The sequence below is a fragment of the Peromyscus californicus genome, unplaced genomic scaffold, assembly GCF_007827085.1.
Source record: "Peromyscus californicus insignis strain IS unplaced genomic scaffold, ASM782708v3 Scaffold_4__1_contigs__length_199733344, whole genome shotgun sequence".
Classification (NCBI taxonomy): domain Eukaryota; kingdom Metazoa; phylum Chordata; class Mammalia; order Rodentia; family Cricetidae; genus Peromyscus; species Peromyscus californicus.
This window is the reverse complement of record NW_026294562.1, coordinates 32,679,821-32,698,190: the sequence shown is the minus strand read 5'-3', so window position 1 is coordinate 32,698,190 and position 18,370 is coordinate 32,679,821. Positions and strand designations below refer to the sequence as shown.

The 18,370-nt window shown below is 40.4% G+C and overlaps 1 protein-coding gene across 5 annotated transcripts in view; it reads right to left on the bottom strand.

Annotated features, from left to right (window-relative positions):
- Positions 1 to 18,370, bottom strand: part of Ermp1 (endoplasmic reticulum metallopeptidase 1) — a 63,804-nt gene that overhangs the window by 19,059 nt on the left and 26,375 nt on the right. For all 5 annotated transcript variants that reach the window (XR_008213139.1, XM_052713733.1, XM_052713734.1 and 2 more), the window contains exons 9-13: positions 9,706 to 9,880; positions 8,997 to 9,187; positions 3,839 to 3,991; positions 1,683 to 1,885; positions 789 to 904 (exon numbers count right to left, since the gene is read on the bottom strand). Coding sequence is in view for 4 of the 5 variants with exons in the window: in XM_052713733.1 (XP_052569693.1) it covers positions 789 to 904; positions 1,683 to 1,885; positions 3,839 to 3,991; positions 8,997 to 9,187; positions 9,706 to 9,880 (838 nt within the window). In the remaining variant the exon portion in view is untranslated. The remainder of the gene's footprint in view (positions 1 to 788; positions 905 to 1,682; positions 1,886 to 3,838; positions 3,992 to 8,996; positions 9,188 to 9,705; positions 9,881 to 18,370) is intronic.

The window sequence follows — 18,370 nt, the reverse complement described above, 5'->3', positions numbered from 1 at the left end:
AGAAAATAAACAAGGACAACCATCTCCCCACTGTGCAAACCTGCTTTTGTTGTTAGTAACTGATAAAACTGTATGTACACCAAAGAACTTTTAAAATAAATTTCTCTGATTTATTATCAATAAATGATTTATTTGTATACCTATTTTACAGTCCCAGAGCCAAATAAAATTTTCTCAGGTGTAAAAAGTTGCAGGTATAAAAATTTTAAGGAACCTTAACCAAGAACGTGAGCAGTATCCAAAAGGAAATTCATAGCACTGAATGCATATATTAGGAATAACAATCTAAAGGAGGTAGTTAAGCTTCCACTTTACTAGACAAGAAAAAGAAGAGTAAATTAAATAAAAACAAGTAGGACAAAAGTGGTCTAGAGCAGAATTCAAAGGAGAGTATCAACTAATCCAAAAACTGTTTTGGGGGGGGGAATGAATAAAATCGATAAGCTTTAAAGTGTAGTTTCTGCACAAATTTTTTGTAATCCTAAAACTGTTCTAAGCAATAAAAATATATTAGATTTTCTTGAAGAAGGAAGTTTCAATTACTGTTAGAAATATTATAAGGGATGACAGCCCATGGTTCCAGCACTCAAGAGGCAGAAAGATTGTGAATCGGAGGCCAGCCTGAGCTCTACAATGAGACTCTCGGAAGATGGGTGAACGGGTGGGTGGGTGGATGGATGGATGGATGGATGGACGGACGGACGGACGGACGGACAGATGGATAGGAAAACATATATGGCAACTTACTGAAAAGCTTAGGAAGTGAGGTGAAAAGAAAACTGTCTCACCTGTTGCTTCAAAGGTCAACTTTATAGAATCCCATGGTGTCTTCTCTTTGGATATAAGTCTGAAATGAGCAGGATTTCTTGGAGAAATTTCTGGAGCCGGAAGATACCAATTTTTCCTATTGGAAAGGTAGTGTTAAAATTTAGGATGCCTTATTAACTGATAGTAAAACATAACTCAGAGAAGAGTTCAGAATACACAAAGGGGTATGAAAAACACCTAATGAGTATGATAAATAATGCCAGCTCCTCTGATGCCCAGGTTGTGTAACAAATCCTTTCTAACTTTAAGATCAAAGAAGTTAAGGGCTAGGGAGATGGCTAAACAGTTAAAAGCCCAGGCTGCTCTTGCAGTGGACCCAGGTTCAGTTCCCAGCATCTACATGGCAGCTTACAGCCACCTGTAACTCCAGAACCAGAGATCCAATGCTCTCTTCTGGCCTCCAGAGGCACACGGCACACACACTGTGCACATAAATGCAGGGAAAACATACATACACATAAAGTGTATCGTTTTAAAAGAAGAGGAACTACCCAGGCATTTCCACTACCCATCCTATTTCCTTGATGCAGTCCTGAGATGCCAACTCTAAGACCATCTCAAGCTGGGATGGAGCTGTAACTGTTGTTTGTATTATTTCAGGAGGGTCACCCTTTCTAACTACTACTCAGGTTTCTTGAAGAGAGACTTCTTAAAACATTCTCCTGAGTCCATTATCTGACTAAAGAAATCAGAATTTTGTAGTTATATTACAAACAAGCATTTTTTTTTTTGTTCTTTGTAAAGCATTACAAACAACACTTGACTAAGTTGATAAATTTCAATTAATAAGAACCCTGATACATTGACAGAATTTGGGAACTGACCCCCAACTTAAACAAAAAGTAATGACCAACCTGATCAGAAAGTGCACTGGCAGATACCAAGGGAAGCCACAGAGTGGGGCATTCTCCTCACAGTGAGCTCGGATTGTATCGTTGATCTCAGGAATGTGAGGTGTTATGTGAGACATTCCAGTGTAATCAAACCCATTGATCCATATTCCAGAGTCTCTTTTTACTACATTTCCTTCCAAGTTATGAAAAGTTCTACTCATGTGCTAAAAAGAACAAGACTAGTAAGGAAACGTTTCAGCTACTTCACCCACATTCCTACCCCAGTTCAGAAATGATTAGAAATGGGAAACAAAAAGGACACTTTATAATTACTAAGGTACTATTAGTGGTTTTTTTTTTCCTTTTAAACCAGATGACGGATATGTAAATGACTGTTTTATTGTAAATCACAAATGTAGTTGAGTGTATCTTTAAATTATATATAAAATTTAGCTGGGCACTGGTGGCACACACCTTTAATCCCAGCACTCAAGAGGCAGAGGCAGGTGAATCGCTGTAAGTTTAAGGCCAGCCTGGTCTACAGAGCGAGTTCTAGGACGGCCAAAGCTGTTACACAGAGAAACCCTCTCTTGGGGAGGGGGTGTTTATATAAACTTGATCAGGAACAGTGTGTGTGCTTGTAGTCTCAATTACTCAGAAGGCTGAAGTGAAGGATCATTTGAGCCCAGGAGTTGAAGGAAGTCTAGGCAATACTGCAAGAGTCTGCCTCAAAAAACAAACAGGGGCTGGTGAAATGGCTTAGTGGTTAGAGCATGTACTGCTCTTCCAGAGCACCCTGGTTCAATTCCCAGCACCCACATCAGGTGACTCCTAACAACCTGTAACTCCAGCTCCAGGGAATCGATGCCTCTGGCTTCATAGAACACCTGCACTCAGATTCACATACCCACACAGATACATGTATATACATAATTAAAAGTAAAGTGCCTTAAAAACCAAATGACAAAAAATTAAATTCTATTCAAATATAAGTTAGAATTCCTTTCAGAGAAAGATTTAAAACATGGGAAGCATGTGTGTATATTCACACTCATTTCCTCCTCTGTGCATTACAGGAAGCTAATCCATATGCAGAACAAGACAGAAATGGCAGCATACCACGTGTCAGACTGAATGCCCCAAAGGCTTACAGTGCATTTAAAACAGCTACTCAGCAGCAGCAGCAGAAAACAACAGCCCGAAGTTAGGCAACAGCTCAGAAAGGGCTCCCGTGGCATGGGTGGGCAAACGGAGGCGCATGTTGGAACTCAGGGCTGTCAGCTTTGGGCAGAATACATACAGCTGCTTTCACTCTATAAAAGCAGGCTATCAGGGAGAGAAACTTGCACAGCTGGCAGGACTTAAATAGCCATTATTTTGTTCTTTATGGGGAAAAGAACCCGAAACAAATCACAGTCCTTTCAAAAATAAAAATGTAACTTTTTCTAAATACTACTGCCATAGTTAGAACAATTGGCATGCCACTGAAGATCACTTAAAAACTTCTTCACCAAAGGTATTACACAAAACGGATCACTGTCCTTTAAGACTACAGCCAAGGACTATTTGGCTTCCTTTCAAAATCTCTCAAATTGCAGTATTTTTAATTTTTCAGCTCTTAAGTACTGATCTAAATGATGACCCAGGTGGCATTGTGTGACCACACTCTACAACCTCTGTTTAACAAAAGCAGAGACAAAGCTCTGGCTATATAGTACCACTTCTAAGAGGTTGTGGAAAAAGACCTGAAATCTAAAGTCCTAAACTTCATTTTCGTAACCCCTTTTTAGGTTATTTCATCACATATTACTTTGAATGTTACTACGGCTCAATTTTACTAACAATTTTTAATTTCTATTTTATTTTGCTAGTAATAGTGTAAGCCTTTTAGTCAGCCTACAGATATTTATGCAATTGGTATTTTTAAATGCTCATGATTTCCACATGATATATATGCATATATTATACACACACACATATCATGGAAAGTATATCTAACTAATAAGAATGCCCACCGATGGTCAGTGTTCCTTGTTGCTTTATACACAAAGAAATCTAGACCAACTAAATTATGTCAACAGCAGAAAAGTCAGTTTTCCTGTTCACTAGTGAATCTCAAAACAGACAGAGCAAATTTCATCTCCTGAATCTCACTGTTTATGAAGAACTGCCCTTACCTGAAGGAACACTCTCTTTGGCTTTGGACTCGCAGGATTGGAGCTGTATGGGAAAAAGGTTCCACTGCAGACAAGGAGGAACGTGACTGCACACACCAGTGTCAGAGTCAGCATGGTTTTCTTTGTGCTTTTCACAAGGTAGATGAATTTAATCTAAACACAAGCACAAAACCAGAAAAGTTATGAATTCCTACCATTGGTAGAGAGGTCTTCTAAATGATCTTTCTTAGTGGGTATTGTCACTAGGAGCCTGTGTACTATGACACCCAGTAAACAAAGCAGCAATTCCTCAGGTATTTCCATCCTAAGTCAGAGTCTAGAAAAGGACAGATGCCTTCAACTGGCCAGAATGGAACTCTCTGAGTATGGGCCGAAAGCAACAGGGAGAACGGAAACAAAGCGCAATGATCCTGTGCTCATACATCAATGGAGAAAGGACCAGAACCCATTAGCACCAAGCCACTGCCTTCTCACTGTCAACAGTGGCCAACCCTGCACGACAGATCCCACTGAACGGAACCCAACCATGCCATCAAAGCTGCCAAACTGCCCAAGGTAAGTTTTTATGCCTAAGCATGTGTTTCATTAAAGTTCAGATTCCACTCTAGTGTTTATAACATGCTAATAAGAGTTGGAGTCATAAACTAGTTCTTAGATGGATCTTCTCAAAGTTGCATTTGAGGAAAAACTACACTATGAAACGGTCTTGTCCTTTTCAGTTCACCACTGTGAACACTAGACAATGAGTCTGAACTTGGGACAGTGAACATGAATCAGTTGCAAGGTTGGCATCCAAAAACTATATTTAGCTTTTTTATTGTAGCCAAATCAGCAAATGGAAAGAAGAGTGCACACCAAATGCACCTGCAGTCCCTCGGGTCTGAGAAACACCTAAAGCAGCAGTTAGCTCCTACTGGTGTTACTTCAGCTTCCTGCCTATACAGAGACACTTCCATTGAGAGGAACATAAAAACATCTATCAAAGTCTGTGCAAAGTTAAAGACTCCTCATATCTAGTGTTCCCATATCCTTTTCTGGGCAATTTCAACTAAACAGTACTATTCTTGGATGGGAGATCTTACTCTCGTTTATTACATTAGGAAATAATCACCCTAGACAGCAAAACAACTGTAACCCTATCTGCTCCTCTATCACACTGTCATAATGCCCATAATGTTTCAACTATCCCACCAAGTAATGAGCTTCCCCTCCACTGGAAGCCTGGTAAATTTGGACATACAGAAGCTGTTCAGTTAAAGTTGGATGAAGGAAGGGAAATGGAGAGAAGTGAACATATATAAAATGCTTGCTACAGGGCTATAGTTTTGGCACTTCCAAGCCCAGCTACTGCCAAAGCTGTCCTAAAATCTGACTTTAGCCTACCATTTCCCACTGAAGTCCCCTCTCCCTCCAAACTGTGAGACTCATCTTCTGGGTGGTTATAAATGAATGGACTTGTAGAATGAAGAAGAAGGAGTGGCCATAAAGAGACAGTATGCTTGGAGTCCACAGTTAAGCACCTTTACAGTTGTATTCTTTTACCACTTTTAAGTTCTTAAATGAGTACAGAATCAAATGAAGAAGCTAAGTGTGGTAGCACAGTTGTGTAATCCCAGCACTTAGTAAGTGGAGGCAGGAGGATCAGGAGTTCAAGGTCATCTTCAGAAAGTTGAAGGCTAGCCTGGGCCACATGAGACCTTATCTCAAAACACCAAAATTACTGAGTAGTGGAGCTGGGAGGATGGTTCAGTGGGCACGAGCACTCAGTGTGCACACATGAGGACTTGAATTTTAACCCCTGCACTCCTATAAAAAGCCAGGCACGACTATCCATGCCCCTAGCACTGAGGGGTAGAGACAGGAGCTCACAGGTTGGCCAGCCTACCTGAAAAGCAAGCTTCTGGGTCAGTGAGAGTTATTCTCGCAAGGAAATAAGGCAGAGCATGGCAGGGGAAGGTACCTGATGTCACCTTGTGCCCTCAGAATGCCATTCACCCACACATGTATATACAACACATATTAAAGGAAAAAAAAAGCCCATAAAAAGGCCCCGGGAATAGCCTGTGAGTACTATGACAGGGCTGCTTCTCGTGAGTGTCCTGACATCACACCTATCATCAGGCTCTTTCAGCTCTCAGCCATCGACAGAACCATGACACCCAACAAAGAATAACTCCAGGAAATATGGTAACTTATCACTTAACAAGAGTGTAACTTTTCTAAAACATATATTTAATAAAGCCCCAATGGCTAAGAAACCTCTCAAGTAAAGTATATGGTTCAGTGCTCTGTTACCCAAGGAACAACCTCATTCAGTTAGGAAGCCACTGTCTTCAGCACGATGACATATAAACAAGGTGAAGGATAACTTACATCATCTAAGAGTAACAGCACCGTTTCACATAGTAACAAAAAGGAAATAAATTGTTTTGTTTTAGGGGAAGAATGGTGGTTTTGAGACAGGTTCTTACTGCATAGCCTTGTCCTAATCTAACCTATAAACTCACTATGCAGACCAGCCTGGCCTAGGACTCAAAAACGTTAGGATTACAGGTATATGCCAGTCTTCCTGCCTCTGCCTTCCAAGTGCTGAGATTACAGGTACATACCAACATGCTCAGTTGTAAAGTTTTTTTTATATCCCAAGAGGCATTCTCTGCAAAAACTTTCCTAATAAGATATACTTTCTGATAATACACTTTTATCTCATTCTTCTGGCTTTCAAGATAGACATGCTTTGGGGACTTTCCTAATCTCCAGTTTCACAGGTTCATTATTCTCACTTGTATATGATCATGGAATAGAATTCAAATATCCTGTACCTGAATCACCTTTGTAGGCACCAAAGAATTGAGTGATTCTCAACCTGGGGGTCAAACAACCCATTCACAGGGGTCACCTTAGACCAATCAGAAAACACAGGTATTTGCATTATGATTCATAACAGTAGCAAAATTACAGGTATGAAGTAGTAACAGAATAATCTTATGGTTGGGGTCACCACATGAGGAACTGGGTCACAGCATTAGGAAGATGGAGAACCTCTGCTCTAATAGGATATGTACAACGAAAAGCTGATTCATAACATAGCTGCCTTCAGACTCCCATTTACAGAGGACAGAACTCTACTCTCTCCTTTATGGTTGTATTGTTTGTTTTTTAGGACAGGGTAGCAATATGTAGTTGAGGTTGGCTTCAAACTCATGATCTTCCTGCCTCAGCCTCCCAAGTGCTGGGATTACAGTTACGTTTCTCTGTGCCCAGGTCTCTATCTCCTGTAATCCTCACACAGCAAACCTATCTATTAGTATGGTTTGAATAGGAAATGTTTCCTTCAGGTTTATGTGTTTGAACACTTAGCCCCTAGCTGGTAGGTGCTATTTGGGGAAACTGTAGCAATTAAGGAGGCAAGGTCTAAGTGGACAGAGTGGGTCTCAGGTCTGTTGTCCCCAGTTTCTTGTCACAGTCTCACCTAGACCTGCCATGCCACAGGCTTCCACCACAGAAGCACCACATGCCTTTCCCACTATGATGGACAGTACCTGCAGGAACCATGAGCCAAAATAATTTTTTCCCTTCTTAAGTTATTTTTATCAGGTATTTTGCCACAGTGATAAGAAAAGCAAGAACACTTAACAAAGACAGGGTGGAAGGGTTAATAATAAAACTAGAAGAAGTAAACAGCAAACATTAGGATTCCATCCACCTCTGTAAATGCCAGCAAGAGCTAATCATTACCTTGTAGGTTTTGTTGTTTGTCGGGAAGAAGGGCCATTTCAGTACTGGGGAACTGAGCCTAGGGCCTCATGCATGTGAGGCAGGCAGGCACTCTATCAGTGCGCTGCAGCCCCAGCCTTTAATCTTATCTTCAAGGCAGACAGTTGGGATGCCAGCTTTCTTTTAGTAAAATATAGCCAATAGCAAGTGGTATGCATAAGAATTACTTTTTAATGTATGTGGAGCTTTCCTGGTAGCTGAAGAAATTCCTGAGGCTGATGTGGACTATGACTGTGGTATTCCCCTTACCTCCCCGGGTCTTCAGAATCCAGTTTCCACAGGAACCACCTTTACTGCAGTGATATGAAAACCCTCACTATCCTGTCCATGAACAACTAAGCTGTAAGAGCTCCAATCCCTGTCTCCACTTGGTTCCCTACCCTCGGACCTCAAGGTATACCTATAGATAATCAGTAAGTACTCCTTAGGAATTTGAACTGAAAAGCACAAAACAGAGAGCTGCTTTCTCTGGAGAGGCTCAGCATCAGCTTCAGAATCATGCCAAAAGAATTTTGCCTGAGAGTTCTGGTCCATACTAATTCACCATCTCTCTTTCCTTTAAAGAGTCCCACGAGAAAAGAAGCCCTGACAAGCAAAGGTACGACTCCGTCCCTGGGCAGCATACTCACAGAGACAGACAGACAAAAGTATGTTTGGGTGCCACTCCAAGAGGCGAAGTTCATGAAGTGTGGCTTGACATCAATGAAGTAGTAAAATGACAATAAAAATGCCTCAATGGCACACACACAAATATTACTGAAACTACTGGGCATTAACATTGGCCTCTTAACTACCTTCTTCAAAACATGCTCCTAGGGACTATTCTAAAAGTTCAGAAACAGAACACCTCACAATCCATACTTGGTATATATTCCACACATTCATATCTTTGAGGATGGAGGGCTACCTGAAAAGAGGATTTGGGAACTAGATATGATGGCTTCCAGCACTTGGGAGGCTGAAGCAGAAGGAAGACCACAAAGTCAAGGCCAGCTTGGGCTACAGAATTCGAAACCAGAGTGAGAACCTGTCTCCAGGGGGGAGGAAGGAAGAGAAAGTGAAAGAGGGGATCCTGATCGCTAGGAAGGCAATATATATATTTTAAACCTTAAAACTGTAACAATAAAACAGGGTCTCACCATGCAGCTCTGGCTTGTCTGGAACTCTCAGATCCTGTTGTTTCTACCTCCTGAGTGCTAGGATTAAAGTGTGCATCACCATGTCCTACATTTTCTTAGCATACTGAACCCATAGACACTGATCATATCTTTTGTTTAATTTTTTCTTAATAAAGTAAAGCAACATAATTTCACAGAATCCAGTATAGCTAAAGTTATCACATATATAAAAAATAAAATAAACAAAACCCATTTTTCCTTACAAAATAGGAGGAAAGAATCATCACACAGACAGCCAAAATGGAGGCTAGTACAACATCCGGGGGTATTTCTGAACCACTTCTTCCAAGGATAGGAGTAAACATCTCAAATACAGCCCAGATGAGATACAGTCCATAAAGATATGGGATAAACATCCCCAAAAGGTAAAGAGCAACAAATCTTCCTTGGGCACCTGGGAAAAGAAAGAAAACAAACGTATAAGATTCTATAAGATGCAGGGCTCATTTTCAGTGTTCATCTGCTTTGGCATCTGACAGAAACTGAGTCAGATGTGATCTAGTGCAATTAGACATTTTCATCAGGGAGAATAAAATACAAATAATATTAAAGTAATATAATAGCATGTGTTCAGAAACATGAGAATGGGATGGGGTATACAGTATAAGAGAAATATTTGCATGGCATGAAAATTTAAATATTTTGGAAAGCCAATTGGTTAAATAAATAATCTCTAGGAGCCCTGCTTTTTTTTTTTTTTTTTTTTTTTTTTGGTTTTTCGAGACAGGGTTTCTCTGTGTAGCTTTGCGCCTTTCCTGGAACTCGCTTTGGAGACCAGTCTGGCCTCGAACTCACAGAGATCCGCCTGGCTCTGCCTCCCGAGTGCTGGGATTAAAGGCGTGCGCCACCACCGCCCGGCTGGAGCCCTGCATTTTTAACACAGTTTTTAATCAAAAACCAAAATTACCCTACCGTGCTTGTTGAAGTCCTTGTACACACAAAGCTTTGTGAGCAACGGAAATGCTACCCAGACAGCACTCATGAATGCAGAGCAAAATCCTTGGTAAGTGAGAGCAACAAGAAAGGCACAGTGCACAGACAATGCGGTGTCAAAGAACACTTCTCCCAGATACTGGTTGCTGACATTCTGAAAGAAAGACAAATGCAGTCTTGTTCAGTCATTCATAGAGATCTTTGATTACAATGTCTTCAAGCCAAATGCATCTTATTTTCAGCAGGGTCCACCCTTCAAACGGATCTTGAAGGGAGCACTCACATTGCTATTCCTGCCAGATGTGACTGATTGCAGCCGCTGCACAGGACGAGGCAGTTGGACAAGACAAGAAGGCAGGGGCCACACTGCTCTTCTATCATAAGGCTTGGAAACGCCCCCCAATAAAAAGATTCCTAAAAACAGCCATCCCATGTGCTTTTTCTGTTTCTGCAACTTCCAAACACTGTTTCAAGCAATCTAGTGGTTCATGCAGGACATTACCAGCTGCTGCAGCATCACAGAACACATACCAAGCCACCTCCCCTTCCCAGCGATGGCCACAGTGGACGTGTGGCTTGATTTTCCTGTCTTTCCTATTGCTACTCCGCCACCTTCTCTACTCTGGATACTTTCTTACACATCTGAAGTTCCTTTTAGAGACATGGAGTCCAAGAGCACCAGAAAGCTGCCTCTGGAAGGTCAAACATTTTAACTTATGCCAAAGTGATTCCAGAAATGCAAACCTTAAATTATAACTACAATGCACAGATACCAAAGAGGGAATGGCTGGTCTATAAGCTTCTTTTTCTATCATCTCATTTCTGTCTTTAGGGACGGCACTTTAAAGTTCACTGACAAACAGGTTTGAGTTGTTAAATACTTAGATGTCCAACCCAGTGTGAAGAGGCGTGGTCTTAAAGGAAAACAATCCTAAGAATTCAACCTGAAGGCTAGATGGGCGATGCACACCTGTGGTCCCAGCACTCCAGAGGCTAAGTCAACCACCCTGAAGTTTGAAGCCTGGGTAGGCTACAGAGCAAGATTCTTACCCAATCTGGGAACACAGACTCTTGCCTCAAAATAGTAATAGCAGCAGTAATTCAGTCTGAAACCGAATGTACTCAAAGAGCTTAGTAAGGAACACTGAAGTTATTTAGCATGTTTTACAGGAAATGCCAAAGCTGAAGAAATGAAACAACAGTCTTCGATCTGTTTTCATCCACACCTCTGTTCATCCCTCCCTCATGCTTGTCCTTTTCCAATACAGTTGCCACAGTTTTCTTACTAAATCACGGAACTACTCGACTCTATCCTGCGAAGAATAGGTTAATGGTGGCCTAACTGATTCTTAGGGCCACGCTCCAGTTTCACCCTGACCCACTTTCCGTGTGCTATGGTTTTTATTCCCTTGTCTTCACCACACTAGACTTTTTCTGACTATGGCCCAAATGTGTCTTGCACATTCCCACTTTTGACTGATCACCAGCCTGTTCTCTACCAGACACTTATGCTTCTAAAACCCCATTCAAATGTCCCCATCTTCATCAATAAAGGCTCACTCAATGCAAAACCCATGTCTCTTGCCCCTGCATTCTCAAAGCACTCTACTTCACATGCACAAAAACAAGAATCACTGTAGTTCTTACATCTTACCAAATGCAGCTGATTGCAAAGAAAGATATTACATTCTCATGGAGCACTCAGCTAAGAGTCTCTAAAACAATAAGGCACGCTACTCAAAAAGCTGAGGCAGAGGAGCACACGTTCAAGACCTACCTGGGAGAGAGTGTGAGTTCAGGGCCAATCTGAGGAAATTCAGTGAGACCCTGTCTCAAATGTAAAAGCAAAAAAGTGGGGCTTGGGAGATAGTAAAGTGCTTCATATGCAAGGATGGGGACCTGTATTCCAACCCTAGAGCCCACATAAATGAGCTTGGTACAGTGGTACTCGCTGGTAATCCCAGCTTGGGGAGAAATGCAGGTAGGTCCCTGAGAATCAGCCAGCCAACCTAGCCCTATTAAGCAAGCCCCAGGCCAGTGAGAGGCCCAGTACCAAAACAGCAAGGTGCTCCTTTCCCCTTGACTGGTCCAGGCCTGCAGGCATCAAGAATGACGCAGCAACAATCCAGACAGGGGAGCTCCTGACTAAGCTACCACAGAAGAAATAAATGATCACTGATGCCCTTCACCCTGGGAAGACAAAGTACCAAAGGCAGAAATTTGGGGAACGCTAGACAAAATGTACAAAGCCACACCAGATGATATTCTGGATTTGGATACAGAACCCATTTTGGTGGTGGCAAGACAAACTGACTTTGATATGATTTATGAGTGTTTGGAATATGCAAAGAAGAATGAGCCTAAACACAGACTTGCAAGAAAAAGGCATGGCCCTTATGAGACCTCCAGAGAAAGCTCTAGAGAACAGCGAAAGGAGCACAGGACAGAATGAGGATAGGGACTGCAAAGGCCTGGCTGGTGCTGGCAGAAAGCAGACGGAGTAGAGAGTCTGCATTTCTAAGGAGAGGACAAATAAACTAAAAGCTTCTGTGTGAAGCACAAAAACAGATGATGGCTGAAGAGGAACACTTGAGGTTGTCCTGACCTGCACATATGTGTATGCTCACCACACATATACATACACGAACACACGTACATAAATATACACCAAAAAATAATAAAAAGGGGGCCAAGGATATAGATTAGTGCAGAGCACTTGCTCAAGCATGTATGGTGATATTTTATTTGTATTAAAATGTTATTTGTATGTTAATAAATAAAGTTGCCCGGGGGTCAGAGCTATTAGCAAGCCATAGGAAAGCAGGGCAGTGGTAGCGTACACTTGTAATTCCAGCACTTGGTAGGCAGAGCTGGGTAAGTCTCTGTGTGTTCAGGGATACAGCCATTATTGGATACACATGCCTTTAATCTTAATACCAATCATGGAAAACCTGGAGGCCTATACAGACAGGCCGTGAGGAGGCGGTCATGTGGTTGGGTTTACAACCAATGAGAAGGCAGGACAGGAACTCTATATAAAGACTTTAACACAGGGGTAGCTCTGGTTCGGAGAGGTAGGACCACCGCAGGAGGAAGGGTAAGGTTTTGGCTCTTGGCTCTGACCTCTTGGCTTTCTTCTTTGCATTGGTTCTGTGTTTCTTATTTAATAAGAAGGTTGGATACATCTACATTTGGCGCCCAACGTGACAAGAATTCATTAAAAACCGCTTGGCTTGGCTTAGCTTGGCGGCAGGTCCGGTTTCCAGCCTGGGCGACCCGGCTGCCTAGCTTGGGCCCAGGCCTGACTGACCCGCCGCTGGAGCTACTTGCAACTGCTACAAACAACTCAGGCCTGCCCTGCCGAACAGGGCCCCTGCCTGTAAAGCCAAGGCTTGACTCGGCTCAAGCGGCTACGCTTTCTCGCTTTCTCTCTCTCTCTCTCTCTCTCTCTCTCTCTCTCTCTCTCTCTCTCTCTCTCTCTCTCTCTCTCGCTGGATTCACACCTCGAACACCAGGTGGCTGTGAAATTCCCTGGGATTCTACTGTTCTACCCAGACTTGGTAAGTCAATTAACATATCTATTTAAAAGAGAATTTTTTTCTACATTAAAAAAAAAAATGGGCTTTATGTGTACATTGGAAGAAAATTGGGCTTTGTTTGAAATTTTAGGCACTCTGACAATGGAACAACTATATGAAAAGATTAATATTGATCGAATTATTCAGTTTATTACTTTTCTTATCCTCATTTTACTATTTAAAAAGATCGTCAACTTAAGTGCCAGGATAACAGTCTTAGAAAAACTTGTTAAACCGGTAAAAATGAATTATAGAGAAATTCAAATTCAGACAGAAGAAATAAATAGTGAAGTTGTTTCAAAATTGGATCGTAAGGTTACAGAAAGAAAGCCAGTTTTCACACAATCACCCTTAATTTATCCAGTAGCCGTACAGCAGCTACCTGATGAAGAGAATGAACAAAATACTTGGGTTCCAGTTGAAATGTTAGACTTACAAAGATTTAAGGAGGCAATAGCATCTTATGGCATGCACTCCCCATATGTAAAGCAAATGTTAAACACCTGGTCAACTTGTAATAGGATTCTACCAAAGGACTGGCGGGAATTGGCACAGGCTGTTCTTGAACCCGGACAAAATCTCCAGTGGAAAATGTGGTTCAGTAATGAGGCTAAAAATATAGAAAGACAATGGAGGGATAGCGGAATACAAGTCTGCCAGGATCAGCTTATTGGCGAAGGCCAATATGCTTCAGTACAAACACAATGTTCATATGATGTCCAAACCCTACTTCTATGTAAAACGGCAGCTTTGAATGCATGGGACAGAGTTGAAGAACCAGGAAAAAAAACTGAGTCATTTACAAAGGTTATACAGGGCCCCAAAGAATCTTTCACAGATTTCTTACCAAGATTGACTTCAGCAGTACAAAAAATGGTCCCGAATTCACAGGCTAGTCAGATAATAATTGAATCTTTAGCCTTTGAGAATGCAAATGCAGCATGCAAAAGAATAATTAGGCCGTTAAAGGCAAGATCTGCACCTTTGGAAGATTGGATTAGAGATACAGTTAATGTAGAGGCTTATGACCATGATGATATGTGGGTAGGAAAAGCAATTTCAAAAGGTTTGAGCAATGTTAGATGTTTTGGATGTGGAAAGCAAGGACATTTGAAAAGGGATTGTAAACAGGTCATTCCTAGAAATAATGTTTATTCAAGGAACACTGGCAACAGAATGCCCCTTCCTTCTGGAGTATGCAGAAGGTGTGGTAAGGGAAAACACTGGACCAACGAATGTAGATCAACAAGGGACAGACAGGGTAACCCTCTGCCTCGAGCTTCGGGAAACTCCCAGAGGGGCCTCAGGCAGGCCCCCACAGTAAATCCAGTTCAAACCTTTCCTGCAGTTGTAGAGGAAACCCCTACTCAAAGCAACTAAATAACCAAATGTCTATTGGAATAAATCACGTTAGTCGAGATGATGAAACAGAGAAAATAGGAAATACAGGAAAAAAACATAAAGAAAATTTTTTGGCAAACTTCTATTAATGAACAAAGACCAAAACTAACAATAAAAATAAATGGTGTTTTGTTGTCTGGTCTGGTAGACACAGGTGCTGACATTACCATAATTGCACCAGAATTTTGGCATCCAACTTGGCCTCTTCAGGAGGTAAACATTCAACTCTTAGGAATTGGGACATTATCTAGAGTGAAACAAAGTGTAAGATGGCTTGAATGTATAGGTCCAGAAGGACAGAAAGCAAAATTAAAACCATATATGGCTAACATAGCTATGAACCTGTGGGGTCGAGACTTGTTACAACAATGGAATACTCAGATTAATATCCCTCCAATCTCAGAAACAAATCATAAATTAGTACATGTTTCTGAGAGAAATATTAAAAGATATTATTCTAATGAGTGCTCACCAGCCATCCATGTCATACAAGAACAGGGCACAACAACTGATAATCTTCCAAAAACACTAACAGCTCTACCTTTAAAATGGTCAACAGACAAGCCTGTATGGGTTCAGCAATGGCCTTTAACAACAGAGAAACTCCAGGCTTTACAAGAGCTGGTGGAAGAACAGTTAAATGCTCATCATATTGAAGAATCAACCAGCCCTTGGAATTCTCCTGTATTTGTTATAAAAAAAAAAATCTGGTAAATGGAGAATGGTAACAGACCTTAGAGCAATTAACAAAGTAATTCAGCCAATGGGCTCTTTACAATCTGGAATTCCTTTGCCTACTCTGTTACCAAAAGGATGGCCTCTCATAGTTATTGATTTAAAAGACTGTTTCTTTTCAATACCCTTACAAGAAAAAGACAGAGAAAGATTTGCTTTCACAGTGCCTACTTATAATAATTCTCAACCAGTTAAAAGATTTCAATGGAGGGTTCTCCCACAGGGAATGCTGAATAGCCCAACTTTGTGCCAATATTTTGTAAAACGGCCATTAGAAGTGGTACGTAAAAAATTTCCTAAATCTATAATTTATCATTATATGGATGACATTTTATTAGCTGATTCAAATGCAGATACTTTAGAAAGAATGTTTGAAAAAGTAAAGAAAATTTTGCCTTGCTGGGGATTACAAATTGCTTCAGAAAAGGTACAAAAAGGAGATTCTATTAGGAATCTAAATAAATTAATTATTTAGGATATAAAATAGAACTTCAAAAAATTAGACCTCAAAAAGTGCAAATTAGGAGAGATCGACTACAGACTCTTAATGACTTTCAAAGATTATTTGGAGACATTTCTCATCTAAGAACTATTGTTGGGGTAAAAAATGATGAACTGAATAATTTGTTTAAAACCTTAGAAGGTGATAAGGACTTAAATAGTCCAAGAGAATTATCACCTGAAGCTGAGAAAGAATTGGCCTTGGTAGAAAAGAAAGTACATGAAGGGCACGTAGATCGTATTGATCCAAAGCTGGATTGCATTTTGGTTATTTTACCTTCTAGGCATTCCCCAACAGGAATATTAATGCAAAGGGAAGATATTATATTGGAATGGATATTTTTACCAAATAAACCAAATAAAAAATTAAAAACTTAGCCGGGCGGGTGGTGGCTCACGCCTTTAATCCCAGCACTCGGGAGGCAGAGGCAGGCGGATCTCTGCGAGTTCGAGGCCAGCCTGGGCTACCAAGTGAGTCCCAGGAAAGGCGCAAAGCTACAGAGAAACCCTGCCTCGAAAAACCAAAAAAAAAAAAAAAAAAAACACTTATGTGGAAAAAATCTCTGACTTGATTTGGAAAGGAAAATTGAGACTTCGTCAATTAGCAGGAATAGACCCAGCAGAAATTGTCGTACCTTTAACTAAGGAGGACATTGAAAAATTATGGATAGAAAATGAAGCTTGGCAAAAAGCTTGTAGTAATTTTTTGGGAGAAATTAACAGCAAATATCCCAAAAGAAATAGAATTGATCTTATAAAGAGAGCTGATTGGATCTTGCCTCGAATTGTGAGGAAAAAACTCATATCTGGAGTTTGTACATTTTATACAGATGCCAACAAACAAGGAAAGGCAGGTTACAAATCAGAAAATTTAAGTAAAATGGTTCAAAGTCCTTACAATTCAGTTCAAAAATCAGAAATGTATGCTATTCTGTTGGTATTAATGGATTTTTCAGAACCTCTCAATATAGTAACTGACTCTCAGTATGCTGAAAGAGTAGTATTACATATTGAGACTGCAGAATTTATCCACGATGCTTCAGAATTAACTTCATTATTTATTCAATTACAAGATACAATCAGAAAAAGGAGTCATCCTTTATATATAACTCACATCCGATCCCATACTGGTCTGCCAGGCCCTCTAGCACAAGGCAATGATGAGATTGATAAATTATTGATAGGAAATGTGCTGGAGGCCTCAGAATTTCATAAAAAACATCATGTCAATAGTAAAGGTTTAAAAAAGGATTTTTCCATAACCTGGCAACAAGCCAAAGAAATAGTAAAGAAATGTCCTACTTGTTCCTTCTACAATCAAACACCATTACCAGCAGGATGCAACCCAAAGTGTACTCAGAGGAATGAAATCTGGCAGATGGACGTGTTTCACTTTGCAGAATTTGGAAAACTGAAATATGCACACCACACTATCGATACTTATTCAGGATTTCAATGGGCAACTGCTTTGAGTTCTGAAAAAGCTGATTCTGTAATCACTCATTTGCTAGAAGTTATGGCCATTATGGGTATACCTGCACAAATCAAAACTGATAATGCTCCATCATATGTCTCTGTTAAAATGAAACAGTTTTTTGCTTATTATAATATAAACCATGTTACAGGTATACCACATAATCCTACAGGTCAAGCAGTTATAGAAAGATCAAACAGAACCCTAAAGGATATGCTAAATAAACAAAAAGGAGTAACGAAAACCCCCAGAAATAGACTACATAATGCTCTATTAACTTTGAATTTTCTCAATGCCAATGAGAAAGGAACAACAGCTGCAGAGAGACATTGGATAATAGAAAAAACTACAGAATTAAATCAACCTATATACTTTAAGGATGTGCTGACCTCAGAATGGAAACCAGGATATGTGTTACATTGGGGACGAGGTTTTGCTTTTATTTCTACAGGAGAAGATAAGCTGTGGGTACCATCAAAATTGATAAAGGTTCGATTTGAACAAGAGAGACCTCTTAATTAGAGGAGGTGATAGTTCATCAACTATCATAAACATCCAATTTAAACTAACTTACACCAGTAACACATGCCTTTTCATTTAATCAGATAACTTGTCAAAAAGGAACATCCCCAAAAAAACCTTGGGGAAAGGTTTTTGTTTTTGTCTTTTAGGAGAATGAAGGTTAAGGAATTTGAAGAACACTGGACAAATGAGACAACTGAAGAAAAGGGTCAAATCATCTATCCTAAGAAACAGAGTGAAATGGCGTATGGGTATGTTATCTAAAAAAATTTTATATCTTCCTAAATGTTTGTTTCTGCTTTTCTTTAAAGATTTAACACTATTTAACTTCTAATAGTCCCAGTTCAATTAAAATTTAAAGCTGACTTTGGAGTTGGAGAATGGCTCTCTCCTTCTTTAAACTCAAGCATGTTGTTAAGAGGAAAATGCAAAC